The sequence below is a fragment of the Contarinia nasturtii genome, unplaced genomic scaffold (assembly GCF_009176525.2).
Source record: "Contarinia nasturtii isolate CC-2019 unplaced genomic scaffold, AAFC_CNas_1.1 Cnas_scaffold_1182, whole genome shotgun sequence".
NCBI classification, from domain to species: domain Eukaryota; kingdom Metazoa; phylum Arthropoda; class Insecta; order Diptera; family Cecidomyiidae; genus Contarinia; species Contarinia nasturtii.
The window spans coordinates 555,586-569,513 of NW_022198526.1; the positions used below are offsets into that span (position 1 = coordinate 555,586).

The 13,928-nt window shown below is 33.7% G+C and overlaps 4 protein-coding genes across 4 annotated transcripts; 2 read left to right on the forward strand and 2 right to left on the reverse strand.

The window, feature by feature from the left end:
• The first annotated feature begins 345 nt into the window (after positions 1-345).
• On the forward strand, positions 346-1,821 carry LOC116344917. Its single transcript, XM_031773779.1, has 2 exons — positions 346-637; positions 730-1,821. The coding sequence occupies exon 2, from the start codon at positions 937-939 to the stop codon at positions 1,819-1,821; it is 885 nt and encodes a 294-aa protein (XP_031629639.1). The 5' UTR covers positions 346-637; positions 730-936.
• Positions 1,822-2,538: 717 nt separating this feature from the next.
• Positions 2,539-7,259, reverse strand: LOC116344775 (WD repeat-containing protein 26 homolog). Its single transcript, XM_031773512.1, has 8 exons — positions 6,520-7,259; positions 5,752-5,908; positions 5,509-5,668; positions 5,258-5,442; positions 4,948-5,161; positions 4,285-4,826; positions 3,973-4,189; positions 2,539-3,890 (listed from the first exon to the last, which is right to left on the reverse strand). Exons 1-8 carry the CDS (start codon positions 6,548-6,550, stop codon positions 3,663-3,665), a joined length of 1,734 nt encoding a protein of 577 aa, XP_031629372.1. The 5' UTR covers positions 6,551-7,259; the 3' UTR covers positions 2,539-3,662.
• A 2,564-nt stretch (positions 7,260-9,823) lies between these two features.
• Positions 9,824-13,924, forward strand: LOC116344890 (metallophosphoesterase 1). The gene is made up of 5 exons (XM_031773739.1): positions 9,824-9,952; positions 10,059-10,168; positions 10,277-10,800; positions 10,872-11,082; positions 13,595-13,924. Exons 1-5 carry the CDS (start codon positions 9,834-9,836, stop codon positions 13,780-13,782), a joined length of 1,152 nt encoding a protein of 383 aa, XP_031629599.1. The 5' UTR covers positions 9,824-9,833; the 3' UTR covers positions 13,783-13,924.
• Positions 11,451-13,308, reverse strand: LOC116344891 (putative uncharacterized protein DDB_G0286901). The gene is made up of 2 exons (XM_031773740.1): positions 12,722-13,308; positions 11,451-12,645 (listed from the first exon to the last, which is right to left on the reverse strand). The coding sequence occupies exons 1-2, from the start codon at positions 12,909-12,911 to the stop codon at positions 11,690-11,692; spliced, it is 1,146 nt and encodes a 381-aa protein (XP_031629600.1). The 5' UTR covers positions 12,912-13,308; the 3' UTR covers positions 11,451-11,689.
• Positions 13,925-13,928: the final 4 nt, after the last annotated feature.

The window sequence follows — 13,928 nt, forward strand, 5'->3', positions numbered from 1 at the left end:
AGCCGAAATATCATGAGAAAACTACAGCCGAAATCTGGTTTACTTTTGCTTTGATAACTGATCGAAGAAATTGAATTTCACGGAAAACGCTTTGCTCCAACATAAACAACCACATTTTTTCAAATTAACCAAATATTGATAAATTGTACAGCGATAAGAAAGCAAATTTTATGATCATTGTTTTGACTTGGATATTTGTTTACAATAAATGTTTCTTGGAATTGATTGCCAGCAGTAATATACACCGATTTAACGAACAGTGGGCAGCGAACACATTTTTTTTTAATGTGACTTCCTCTTATATTTGATGACACATCAGTGTATCCATTTCGCCGTACGCTTTGATGCAAAAGATTTGCGCTCTACACAGATCGATAGAACGTTCTTATGTGTATTATGGTTTGACAACAAATAAACTATACTCAGTATATATTTTCAAATTCACTCAGTGAGTCGAGATTTTCATTCGAAATATAGTGATTATTAGCGTCTTATACGCGGACAATTATTGTTGTAGTTTATGAAAAGGTTCGCAATGCAATTTTTGCCAGACATAATCGATCCGGATCACAATTGGGAACAAGAAAATATTGCATTTGATTCGATATCCGATTCCAATGTGGCACCCATCGAATCCGTGAGTATACAATAAATCCATTGTTTTTTTTATTAAATATATTTTAAAAATTTCATTCTAATTTTGAAAATTCATTCAATTTTGAATCGCAGATAATATGGCGTGCTGGTGATTTAAAGGCTATGACTGAGTTCAAAAATGTTGGTCATTTGATTATAAATCCGGATGTTGACGTGATAGAGCCTCAATGCGATTTTCTGGATTTTATCGCGGAAAAAACGTTTCGTCATCAAAACTAACGTCAATTGACACTGTTCCTATGTAGTGAAAATTATATTGTGCCAAATGAAAACACAAAGATGAAGCTAAAGTCGATGCTTTCACACTTGCACAGTTTTAATTTGGTTTCCGAAAAAGGATTCAACTTGGAAACATTGAAAGAACTGTTGTCATCGTGCATCAATTTAACTTCACTATCAATCAATTGTATCAAGTACGTGGATTTGAATTGGAACAGCCTCAATGTAAACATTCCAAACTTGGTTGAGTTGAAATTCCATTTGAATGTTTCAATGAACGACGATGGACTCGAACTGTTGCTAAAACTCAATCCGAATCTGAAAAAATTGTATTTGGACGAATGTATCAGCTTAACACCAAATGCAATTCAAATTATTGCACGCTGTTTGCCAAATCTTGAAGAACTCTCACTGGGCTATTTACTTCAGAAAGTTGGCGCTGTGGATTTGTGGTGCCTTAGCGAATTGAAGCAATCAAAATCTCTCACTGTCATATTGGGGCCAGCTCTATCGATCATTCATGTAATGTCTGAAAACGGAATTCCCATTGAAAATTTGATTCTTTGGTATGTCGACGTACCTGATGCTCTTATCGATAAGATATTGAAACTGAAACAAATCAAGAGCTTGGCAGTTTACAACAATGGCAGTGTTAACATTAAGGATGCTCATTTGGAGTTACTTGCTAAAAATCTACCATCCTTAACTGAATTTCGGCTAAGTCATTCGAATCATGTGACACTTGATGCATTGAAAAATTTTGTGTGTTGTGCCAAAGTTCTTGAATTGTTAGCTTTAAACGATATCAAAAATATTACTACTAATAATAAAGACGATTTATTGTATTGCGTGGATCAACACTCAAATTTGGCAATTGAAATTGATTCAAGCGAAAATTCCACAGGATTCAATGTGAACAATGGCTTAAAATGTGATCAACACTAAAAAAATGAATAAATTGTTTATTTTTTCTCAACCATTTCATTTTTTTAATAAATTCTTTTGATCATACATAGAAAAATAGCAGGAAACTTTTTAAAGCAAGGAAATAAAAATGAAATAAATAGTAAGTAATCAATTTGAAAGTGGCCCAAATACTCCATTTGTTGTCATAACTGTATAATAGATTAGATTTTTTAGACGAACATTGAAAAGAAACCATATTCGATCTATTAAAATCACTTTTTATTTTCTGCTTTTCGTCGAATTAAATGTAACAAAAATGTATCCTATTTCCAATTTGAATGTTTTTAGATATATATTTTTTTTATTCGAATAATCGCATTCAATAATATGTGGTTTTGTGTGTATTTAATTCTCTCAAATATTACTAAAATTTAGAAATGATTAGGTTCAAACTTAATGTGTAGCATGATTGGTATTAAATTGCCATCATTAGAATGAGTCTCGTGGTGCATACTAAGATGGTGTGAATGTAAATGCACCGCTAATCAACTTCATTACTAATATCAGTATTAATGTAAATTACATCAAACTTAGATGTTATAAGGTTAAATGTTGAAAAGATCAAAGTGAAATGCTTATCATCTAAATCGCTTAGATCGACTAAAATTGTGTGATTATCCATCATTTTAGTTTTAATAGATAGTTTTAAACTTTTGTATTTGCTTTAAACGCTACACTATAGCAAAATGAGAAAAAAACGGTGACAAATTCTTTTATTTTCGAAAATATAAAAAACCGCATTCTCCTCTTGCGACCAGTTTCTTTTTCTGGAAGGTTTTAAAATATATAAATAAATGAATAATTTTATTGCAAAATCAAATTGAAATTTGCCCATATATTCGATAATGTTATTCAATTTTCCATCAAATAAATTCATTTTTTATAATATTTCTTTCAACCCACAAAATTACAAGTGTATACACAGATACAGTTAGCTTCTGAGCTTCAGTTTATGTTCAATGAGAGAAGAATCTATTGCAAAATAAAAGAGAAAGTAATGTGAAGAACAAAATATAGATGAATGGATAGGATAAATAAGCAACCGTGACCATTTTTGGTGAAATTACTTTCTACCTTAAACCCTAAACTGTATCTCTCTTTCTCTTGCACTAAATATATTTGTATAATATTATTCTGTGAAATCATCATTTCAATCCTACAATTAAAGTACACACTCTAAATTTGTATATATTAACGAATCACTTTTGATTCGTTTTCATCAATCAAATCATTCTTTTGTCCAACATATTTGTCCACTAAGCATTCCTGTCAATTGTTTCTTGTTTTTTTTTTTTTGTTGTTGTTGTCGTATCATTTGTTAGAAATTATTCATTCTCGTTAGTTTCATTTGAATTTTTTTTGAATTTGTTAATTTACACAATGTAAAATGAGGTGTTTTTTGTTTTTATCGAAAATTTGTTGCGCGATCTATACCATTTCCGAGTATTTATGCATGTGTAAATGTACAATAATAGCATTTTGGCTAGTGTTTTGTGTGTTTTATATGTGTTTCCTATGCTCTTTACAATATACGTAAATTATACATTATTAATTCATTCCGTTATTTTGCTTAACTCACATTTTATAACATAAGTATAGTTTGTTTCATATTTTGTGTTGTTTTTGTTGTTGTTTGTTTGTTGGCTTGAACACATTCTGTTGGTAGCTGTTTATGGTTGTCAGTCTTTGAGCAAAAATCGTCGTTAAATTGTTTGTTGTGTTCTTTGTTTTCGCGTTTGATTGATTAAGATTGCCGTTCGTGTCGCTGTTTTATAATAATATTAATATTATGATTATGATCTCGATGTACGATCCAAAATTTATGTCATATTCCATGACGATGATGAGCATGAGGACGTTTCATCGATTTCGTTGTTGCTTGTATTGCTATCGAATGGCCGAGGTGCCCAAATGCGTACGGTTGCATCGTCCGATGCAGATGCCAACATTGACGGATAGACTGGATTCCATGATACACAATTCACTGTTCGTGTGTGACCGGTTAATTTGGCTAACGGTTCTTCACGTTTTATGTGCCAAATATATACCTATGAAACAAAACAAAAAATTGGACGATTTTGTTCATTAGAAATTGATTGAATTTTGAAAGGAGGATTGATTGATAAGTACCTTGTGATCTTCACTTCCACTTGCAATAAAGCTTTCATTAATGCCACCAAAACATGAGAAAATTGTGTAAGTTCCTTGTGTTGTACCTTGAAACTGTCGTACCAAACATTTGTCTTCCAAATCCCACAGATGCAAACCTTGTTGCGAACAATTCAATAAAGCTAAACGGTCACTTGAATTGACAACAAATGTCATTATCGAAAATTGCTCCTGAACTCTGTTTTGAAATTTAAAAAGAAAACCCATTTAATTTCTGTTTTTTTTTTTTTTTGAAGCGACTTTTGAATACACAATTCAAACAATGGTACGTACAGTGTACAATCCAAACGTGGATTATCGATGGCATAGAGTCGTATTCGATTAAGAGTATCGGATGCTAAAATCGTTTTATTGTCGCTACGAAATGCTAAACCAGTCACACGGACACCATCCCAACTGTCAAGTACTGTTCCATTTAAATCACATAAATAAAATTGTCCACGCGTTCCGCCCGTTACAAAGCGTTGACCATCTGGACTGAATGAGCCACATGTGAGACTGTCTTCGCTTGAATGTGACATGGTAATAGGAACTTTTTCTTCATCAAGGTTCCAAATCCAAATGTTTGGACATTCTTCGGGGCCACCGACCAATAGATGTTTTGAATCGGGGCTCCATTGCAAAAATGATATTCCATATGTATGGCCTTCAAGGTTTCGACGCATTTTTACTTGATTTTTTTGTGGATCAACATCCCATATTATGACTGACGTATCTTTTGATCCGCTTGCCAATTTCAGGCCATCCGGTGAGAATTTCACAAACCATACTTCGTCACAATGATCATTCAATACCTGAACTGTTTGCACTGGAAACTGTATATTCAGAAATTTTAAGAGAAAAATAAACCGAAATATCAATATTAATTTGAGAAAAAAAAAACAATAGAATTGGTACAACGGTTTGGTTTTATATAGAAAAATGTTGAGTACATACACTATCCATTCCACAGTCATGATCGGTAAGCAAAGAAACATTATCTAAATCGGTTCTCCAACAAACATCATGGCCTGAACATTTTTCAGCCTGAAACTGAACGGCCTGTTTCAACAAACTACGCAGGCGACGTGGTGGCAGCATTACATTCGGTGGTAAAAATGATTGAAGACGATCAATCAATCGTGTGCGTGAGACATCACCCTTTCCTTCCCTGTAATTTTAAGCGAAATCAAATAATTCAATTAACATCGACCCCAGCAACAACCTTCATCATATCATATTTAAACTTCAACATGTGTATGCATACCAATTCGATCTGCGAATCAGCTCCTCACTATTTGCGCACATCATCAAAGAAGAAAGTTGATGTACACGTGGAGTATTGTATTGCAGTGGAGTTAATTCATTTCTTAGTACATGCAGTGCTTCCAAAACTCGTCCTTCTTCCAAATATTCCAAATACTTTTGTTCCAACAGTAAAAATTTCATTTCCTACAAATTGAAACGATTGAAAAATTTTGAAATTTTGTTCGATTAGTAATTCATTCAACTACTTACAACGATATTATTGTGTTTTCGCTCAATAAGTTGTTGCACTTCTTGAAGATAGTGATCAGCTTTGATCCAATCTCCATGCATAACATATTGTCGGAATTTCGTGGCAGATGCATGTTCCAAAACACAGCCAGATTCCTCAATGAGATGATCGGCAGTTTTTCTGCAGAAAAAAATTATATGTTTTCATTAGCCCTACACCTATGAAGAAAATAATTAATATAAAGTGGTGTTGAATGACCTTACCCCAAGCCAACGATTTTCAGGTATTGTCCAATTAGTCGTACGATATCTTGATCCGTTTTCGTTAAATTGACAGGAACAACGTTATTCAACGTTGTTACCCCATTTTCCGTATTTCCATTCAACACATGACCGTTCGATTCCAAATTATTGACAGCATCTGAAAGTAAACAGTCAAAAACAATAATATTTTCTATCACATTTGGAATTTTAAAAATGTGTCATACACACGGTCCTGAGCTGATTTATTTTCGGAAGAGTAACAAAATTTTTTGTTGTTGTTGTTTTTTTTTGTATATTTTCACATCATTTGATGTTATGAACAAAACTCAGCCGCATAAAAGAAGGCACAAATACACACATATACTCAACCACACACACAACTACACGCATAACATCGAACAACAACAACAACAAAATAAAAAACAAAACAAAGAGAACGAAAACATCATGGCGACTGTCATTTTGACATCATTTTGCTACGTATTTTTTTTTTTGTTCAAAGCGATCTATGCTCCATATTGTGCTCTCTTTCGTTCACCTTGCTTTGTTCGATGCCATAATTTATGCGAGAAATGCATTATTCGACATCATAGAAATCATTGTATTTTTCATTGAAAACCCAGCTATTTAAACTCATTGAAATGATGAAATTTGTTTGGGCTTTTGTTCAATCACAATAGCACTGAATAAATTGTAGGCGATGGAAAAAAATGCATATATATTTTTTTTCGCTCATAGTAGTCTGTTTATATTTCCAAATGGACTTACCGTTGCTGTTTAGATTCCCTTGTTCTTGCATTTTGCAAATACCAGTGCAGTGGCTGTTGCTCGTACTCGGATTGTCGAAATGTGAATTTCCCGTAATTGGTTCGTCTTTAATTGTGTTATTGCCAGCAATAATTGAACTAACTGAACTAACAATGGCCGACGACGACGATGACGACGACGACAACAACGACGTTGAAGACGAAGGCGACGATAATGGATGCGATAATTTTTGTTTTTTGTGCGGTGGCTGGCAACCACAAAAGGTTCCAGTTGACGCTTCTAAATTCGTATCGCAATCAATTTTGAGAAATTTATTTAACCAACTCACATCGACGAAGAAACTTCTTCTGTTCTTCACGTTTGTCTTTTTAAAAAAAATGGTGGTTTCTTCAGTTCTCACACACAATTACAAAAAAAAACTTCTGAAATTGATTTTGTTGTGCTCTCAAATCGTGTTCACTTCGCCACTACGAAAATATTTCCTCACTGAGAAATTCAATCTCTTTTTGCGTTTTGAATGTCGAATTTCGTTCGCCTTCGTTTGATTGATTTTTTTCTTTCTTTCTTTCTTTCTTTCTTTCTTTGTACAACCGTACATCTATATATCTGTATGCATGTAAATGTCTATGTATAGACACTGCACACCAGAAAAATCAAGAGAAAACTTTAACTAAGCACACAGAGAAAGAGAGTGAGCAGTCACAGTCACCACATTCACCATACGATGCGAATGTGAATAAAATAATATTCCTCAACAAAATTCGTTTAGTACGTTGTACACGAAAAAAAAACACAGCCTCATAGACATCTCTCTCACTCGTATCGACTCTATCATTCTCTGTTATGCCCATTGGCAATTGCGAAATTCAAGTCAACAAAACACTAATACACACTCGCATCAACATATAAAATGAGGAATATATACATTGACAAATGCAAGTGAAACAACGTATAAAGGCACTTTGGCCCATGAATATGAGGGACATTCAAACAGAATGCGTTTGCGTTGCGTTTGTAGCACACCAATAAAATAGCCAGCTGATTTTTATTTTGTAAATGTGAGAAGAGGAGAGAACTACATTAAGATCATAACAAAAATAAACGCATCAACACATACACACACACACATGCGGAGTAACATAGGATAATGTGGTGAATATGACATGAATTTACGTAAATTTTGCCCAACTTTACGATTTTAAGTTTTTGAATTTATGATTTCAACGGAAACATTATATTAGATTGAAAATTTGTATTGACCCCGTTTTCGTTTTGCTTTAACTCTCTTTTTTTCTGCATATTGATAATGACATTTAAATAATGAATTCTAACCTAACATTTCGTATACCTAATGCTGCATCATTGTATCATTTTAAACATGCGATTTTATGGCAAATTTGTTTACCGTTATTAGTTTGAGCACTTTCATACCAGTACACATAACTGTTCGTGATGACGAAGAGAAATCGTAATGACTCTATTAAGAATAACGGAAGAAAGAGAACCAAAAAGTGAACAAAATCAAATGACTATTGGATATGATTTTTCATATTTCATAGTCGAATGATGCATTTTTTTTATCTCCAAAACATTATAGTAAAGAAAAGATAGATATTTTAATTCTATTTTTCGCTTTTTTATTAATATCTTTTAGTCAATTTCAACGTGAATACGTTTCGTTTTGCCAACTCACCATAATTTCTTTACGTCATTTAAAAGAAAAATATTTAATTACGGTAAATATTACTGCCATTTTATAAAATGCTATGATTGAAAATGTAAAATACTGGTACTAATAAAATACAAAGGTGTTCACAAGAAATGGTATCATAATGTCAAATATCTATTGATTCTTGGCTTTTAAATTGCTATGGACTTGTGTCACTATCGTTATCTGGAACGGTCACCTCTGGAACAGCCATATCTGGAGAAAGTGTTGGAAGGGTTTCACTATTCATTTGTATGGAATCGGCTTCATCGCTTTCAGAAACAATCCCCGAGTATGCAACAGCCTCAACATTCACTTCGTCATCGATGTTATTCTCCAAAGTTGAAAGTATTTGGCCGACATATGAAATCTCTGCTGTTATATTTTTAAAGGTGTTTTTTAAAATTTTAATTTTTTGAGCTATAATTCGTTTTGTTTTTTCAGATGATCTAGTTAAACCCGAAGCATTTGTTTCGTTGGCCCGTACGTTTGACGGCTTGGTAGTATCGGTTTGATGTTCAGTTGACGCAGCACAAACGATATTGTCTTCAGCGTTATCAACAATATTCTCTACATCTGTTTCATCGTCATCCACTTCATTAGCTGTGTTTGATGACGTGGTTGCCACATTTTCTCGAGGAGACACCGAAAATTGTCGTTTAGTGTCTACTTTTTTTACTTTAACCGTTTGGTGATCTACGTTCGGTCCGTTACTTTGCATAGAAAAAGCTACATCATTTCGGTGCAAATCTACTTCAACCGTATTATTCTCTTGAAAATGTGCTGCATTTTCTAAAGGTAACGGTGCATTTTGTGCTTGCGTTTGACTCATTTGGTTAGATAGGATATTTTCATGCCTACCTTGGAAATTATATGGCGGTGCATGTACGTTCAAAACTGCTGCTGTAAGGTTGGCGTTTAAAATTTGCGGATTTCCCGGAATGTTTTGATTCGGATGTTGTGGTATCTGAGCCAATTGATTTGCTGGATTGAATATGGGATTTTTTGAAACAACGACTGATTTTACCAAGTTATTCGGATATACTGTTGGATTAAGTGCTCTTCCCTGAATCATTTGATTTGCTGGATTAACTGCAGGATAACTTTGATATTGTGGTGTGATTCCCGATATAAATGGTGCATAAACTGGATTATAAACTGGTGGCGGGTATTGATTTATTAGGTAGGGTTGTCTATATTGAATATGTTGACCTTGGCTTGATTCTAAGTAATTCATTTCAACTAATAATTTTTTTGCTTTTCTCACTTACAAAAATGTGAAATAAATTTATCGATGCGAACAAAAATACGATTTTTATGTAAAGTATTTGGGATCTTTTTCTCTCTTTACTTAGCGTGGCGTCAGCTTAACTGTTATTTTCTTGCGTTATGTAAGAAATGCAATTTGCAAATGAGAATGAGAATCTATTGCGCGCTGCTTATATAGCATCAAACCGAACTGTACCATTTAACCGCAACAGTTCTCGTTAAATCTAGTGACACGAAATTACGAATGCGTGGTGAGTTTGAGTGGAACTACGAATACGTACCACCTGCGACAATATGTAAATTGTCAAACACCAAACCATTCCTCATGTTTCGATCCATGTCATTTATAATAAACACACAGTTTATTAGCAAGCTTATAATATCAAATCAAATACGAAACACGATTTCAAAAAAGTCATGTAATGTTGAAAATATGTTTTTGTCGCGTTTTAAAAGGTGAATATTTTGCGAAGAAAAAATATTTCTGCTCTTGTACCAGACGAATATGAAAAAAAATATATATTTAAACAATCTATTTACTATGTTTTTTTTTCGCTTTCAGATACTTCTTGTTTGCAGCTATAATCTTATCGTTTGTTTTAATATTTATCAATGAATTCTTTATTTACTCGCTTTATCGGCTAAGTTGGAGTTCAATCCGATGTAAAAAGGGTATGTATCAAAAACATATTACATACCGCAAATATCTTTCGTGAATGGATGATCTCATCTTATTTTTATCTATGTGACATCAATAAATACGATTTAATTTTATTTCAGTGGATTGCACGAAAATTCTGCTTGTATCGGATCCACAAATTCTCGGCGAAACATTCGATACAAATATTTACAGTGGCATTGCCATCGTTGATTCAGATAAATATTTGAAAGAAACATTCGATCGCGCCTATGCCTTTGCAAAACCGGACGTTATTTGTTTTTTGGGTGATTTAATGGACGAGGGTAGTGTTGCTGCTGATGACGCATACCAACGATATTTGCGTCGTTTTAATAGCATCTTCAAAACGAGTGCAAATGTTAAACACTTTTATATTCCTGGTGACAATGACATCGGTGGCGAACGTCATGACTATGTAACCGTGTTTAAAAGGAAACGTTTTAACAAAAGTTTCAATGAAACGAACTCAATTTCAATTGGAAAACGATTACGAATACTCAATATAAATTTGCTCACACACATATACCCTGATCTCAATGTAACCGATACATCATCAAGTAAATTACTGAACATCGTGGCAACACACATATCAGTTCTATCATATCCCGGAATTACGATGAAAACGGTAAATGATCTCAAGACTACCTATTGATCACCAATCGAAATAGCTACAATTATATTGTTTTCACCTTTCAGATCATGGATCAATTCAAACCAAATATCATATTTTCGGGTCATTCGCACTTATCTGCAGTTGTCACATATCCGCCACAAAATATTCAAAATCTAGTCGACAATCGCATAGTCAACGTTGAAATGAACAATTTAAATGTCGTTGAAATTGTTGTTCCTACATCAAGTTATAGAATGGGCGTAACGAATATAGGCTATGGATATGCCGTAATTGGTAATATATATTAAGTCGGTGCCAATTATTATGAGAAATTGGTGTCAGTGCATACATTTTTTTGTGTCTATGCATGGACCAATGATATTTACATCGTTGGTCTTCGGAACAAAAACACAATCGGGTAAATTCTCTATCGATAATGCCTCACTTCTCCATCATATCCTTCAATTTATATTTCCCTCGCTCTCTCTATATCTATATGGTTGGTCTCTTCTTTTTCATGCGCTACAATAAAAATCAGTTAAACTCCTATCTTCTAAAGGATAGAATGAAATACCTAAAGAAAGAGAGAAAAAAGCAAATAGATTGTTCTCTTTATCACGCTGTTTTTATTTGATTCAATTGGAAATATGTTTTGTTTTGTTCGATTTGTTCTATAAATGTCTACACGTATAGATAAAAAAGAATGATAAAGAAATGAACCCCAAAAGAAGCGTTTAATATGGATTAAATATATCGAAGTTATAGTACATGAAATGTATAAAAATGAAAATCACTCAAAAGAAAGATAATGATAAAAGGCGTAGAAAAAGCAGCATTGGCAAAAGTAGTTGACATTGTTTGTTAAAGTATTTAACTGCTATAGTCCACGAACTGTTGAAAGTCATTCATCGTCGAAGAATAGAACCTCTAAGATTTTTCGTTGTACAACTTTCTTTCGATCCTTTGGCATTTTTGTGAGTTCTGATGTGACCAGTTCGCCAAGCAATTGATCCGAGCTCCGCAGTTGTCTGGCAATAGCATGTTGGTACAACAAATCGACTGGATTTGGAAATGTGGAAGAAGTCGGATTGGTATGTTGATCGGTAGTTGATTTACGTGTTCGTGACGTATGTTGTTCATACAATGGATACAAGAAATCGGTCGGCACATTGTTCATGGAAGAAGACTGGTGGTCGGAAGCATCATCGTCGTCATCGTCATCGTCATCATTTATATTATGGTGTTCATCGTTGTCCGATAAATTGTTATTGAGTATTTGTTTTTGGTGTGGATCGTGTGTTCGTTCTATACTGTAACTGTTGCTATTATTGAGATTATGTGAATTATTTCGTTCGCTTATGTTGGTGCTGGTGGTGCGACGTCGTTTTCTATGCATTGCGGATGAGGTCGGTGATTCTTGTGATGCAATCGATGATGATGACGATGATGGCATATTATTATTACTAGACTGTAAATCGATTGGTTTTCTATGCATGTCCGAAACTGAATTTTCTTCATTTTTCACTACTAAATTCGCATGTGGAAATTGATGATTTAAATAATACTGCGGAAATGCATCATCCAAATCGTTATTTAAATGACCGCCGCCCAGCAATCTCATTGAACCATTCGATTTCGATGATTCATTGCCATCGAACGATTGCAATGCCGATGGTGACTGAAATAATTGTGATACTTGACGATACGACTTTCGTGACTGAATGAATGTGTCCAAAAATTTCATTTTCTCTAGATATGGCCGCGATAAATGCTCATAACTTGCTGGTGAACCACCGACCTTTTTCTGTTGTACATATCGTTCTCGCAGATATTTCCATCGCTTTTTACATGTATCCACTGAAATTGAAGAATATTTTTCTGGGTTTAACATATGTTTTCTTTGTGTCATATGAATTAATTTTAAACACTTTACCGTCTGTGCCAAGGTTTCGTGCAATATCTTGCCAGGCTATTTCTTTTGTGATGCATTTGTCACCGTTAATCGTGCTGCTTTTCTGTCGATTGTATATAATGGCATGCTGTTGCACTTCGGCTATTAACTTTTCGTCCATCATCTCAATGCTGTTTCTCTTATTCTGTTTGTTCTTTATATTATTTTTCATAAATGCGAATGTGGGCACACTTTTTACTATATCATATTTATGGAAGATTTTTGCATACACATTTACAAATTTGGAAGCCCCTTTTGTGCTTTTTATGCGTTTCTTTTTTTCTCTTACTTTTCTCTACAATATGCCACACAATTTCACATATTTTAATAGCACACCGCTATGTGTGTACAGTTTCTCGTTCACTTGTCATTCATTTCATTCACGATTTGATACATTTAATTGTAAAACTCTAAAATCGATTCTCGACAAAGTTTCCATTCTGTTTATAAACAGCAACCGCATTTATCTATTTACATATACAAATTGGCACTGAGTTCATCGGTTGTTTTGCGTACGCTAATGGTTTGTATCGCGTTCTACGCCATATTTTTCGATATGTCAAAAGTCTATGTGTCTATCTATTGAATGCGTTACGTACGGCTGAATGTTTGCTGTCTTAATTTATATGGGTATTTGAGTGTTTTGAGTGTTGCCACTTCGAGTTCGTCTGTGTGGTGGATTTTTGAATGTAAGCGCACTTTTTTTCGGAATCTGGTTATTGTTGAAAATGGTATTTGATTATTTTTATTTTATTTTTTTTTTTTACTTCTTGCGTAATGTTTAGTGAGAAAAGGTGAAAAATACGTTAATCAATACTAACTTAGTACAATAACTTTCAAATTTCCTTTTTTTAGATGACGATGTGATGCAATACACCGTGCTTTGGTCACCAGATCGTTTCAAATGTCTGTGGTTATATGTTATTTGGCTTGGTGTTCTCTTTTTGATGCCACTAATGTGGTTGATCTATCGAAACTGTTCGATTTTCCATCGTCGTGTAACTTATCGACTTCGCTTGATGATCGCAACCGATAAATTTTAAATCGTTTTATTGCCTCGCTTTCGAATCTCGCGCATATGTTTCTGGCAATTTTTTGAATCTCCAATAATATATATATATATAATTTAAACGAATTGAATGAAACAACAAATTGTTTGTTAGAAAAATGATTGTACAAAAAAAAAATC

Coding starts and splice junctions, on each gene's coding strand:
- LOC116344917 (XM_031773779.1), top strand. CDS start 937: ATGAAGCTAAAGTCGATGCTTTCACACTTGCACAGTTTTAATTTGGTT.
- LOC116344775 (XM_031773512.1), bottom strand. CDS start 6,550: ATGCAAGAACAAGGGAATCTAAACAGCAACG. Junction 5,443..5,508: donor GAAAACACAATAATATCGTT/GTAAGTAGTTGA, acceptor TTCAATTTGTAG/GAAATGAAATTTTTACTGTT. Junction 4,190..4,284: donor CCACGTTTGGATTGTACACT/GTACGTACCATT, acceptor ATTTCAAAACAG/AGTTCAGGAGCAATTTTCGA.
- LOC116344890 (XM_031773739.1), top strand. CDS start 9,834: ATGTCATTTATAATAAACACACAGTTTATTAGCAAGCTTATAATATCA. Junction 10,169..10,276: donor TTCAATCCGATGTAAAAAGG/GTATGTATCAAA, acceptor ATTTTATTTCAG/TGGATTGCACGAAAATTCTG. Junction 10,801..10,871: donor CCGGAATTACGATGAAAACG/GTAAATGATCTC, acceptor TTCACCTTTCAG/ATCATGGATCAATTCAAACC.
- LOC116344891 (XM_031773740.1), bottom strand. CDS start 12,911: ATGAAAAATAATATAAAGAACAAACAGAATAAGAGAAACAGCATTGAG. Junction 12,646..12,721: donor ACGAAACCTTGGCACAGACG/GTAAAGTGTTTA, acceptor CTTCAATTTCAG/TGGATACATGTAAAAAGCGA.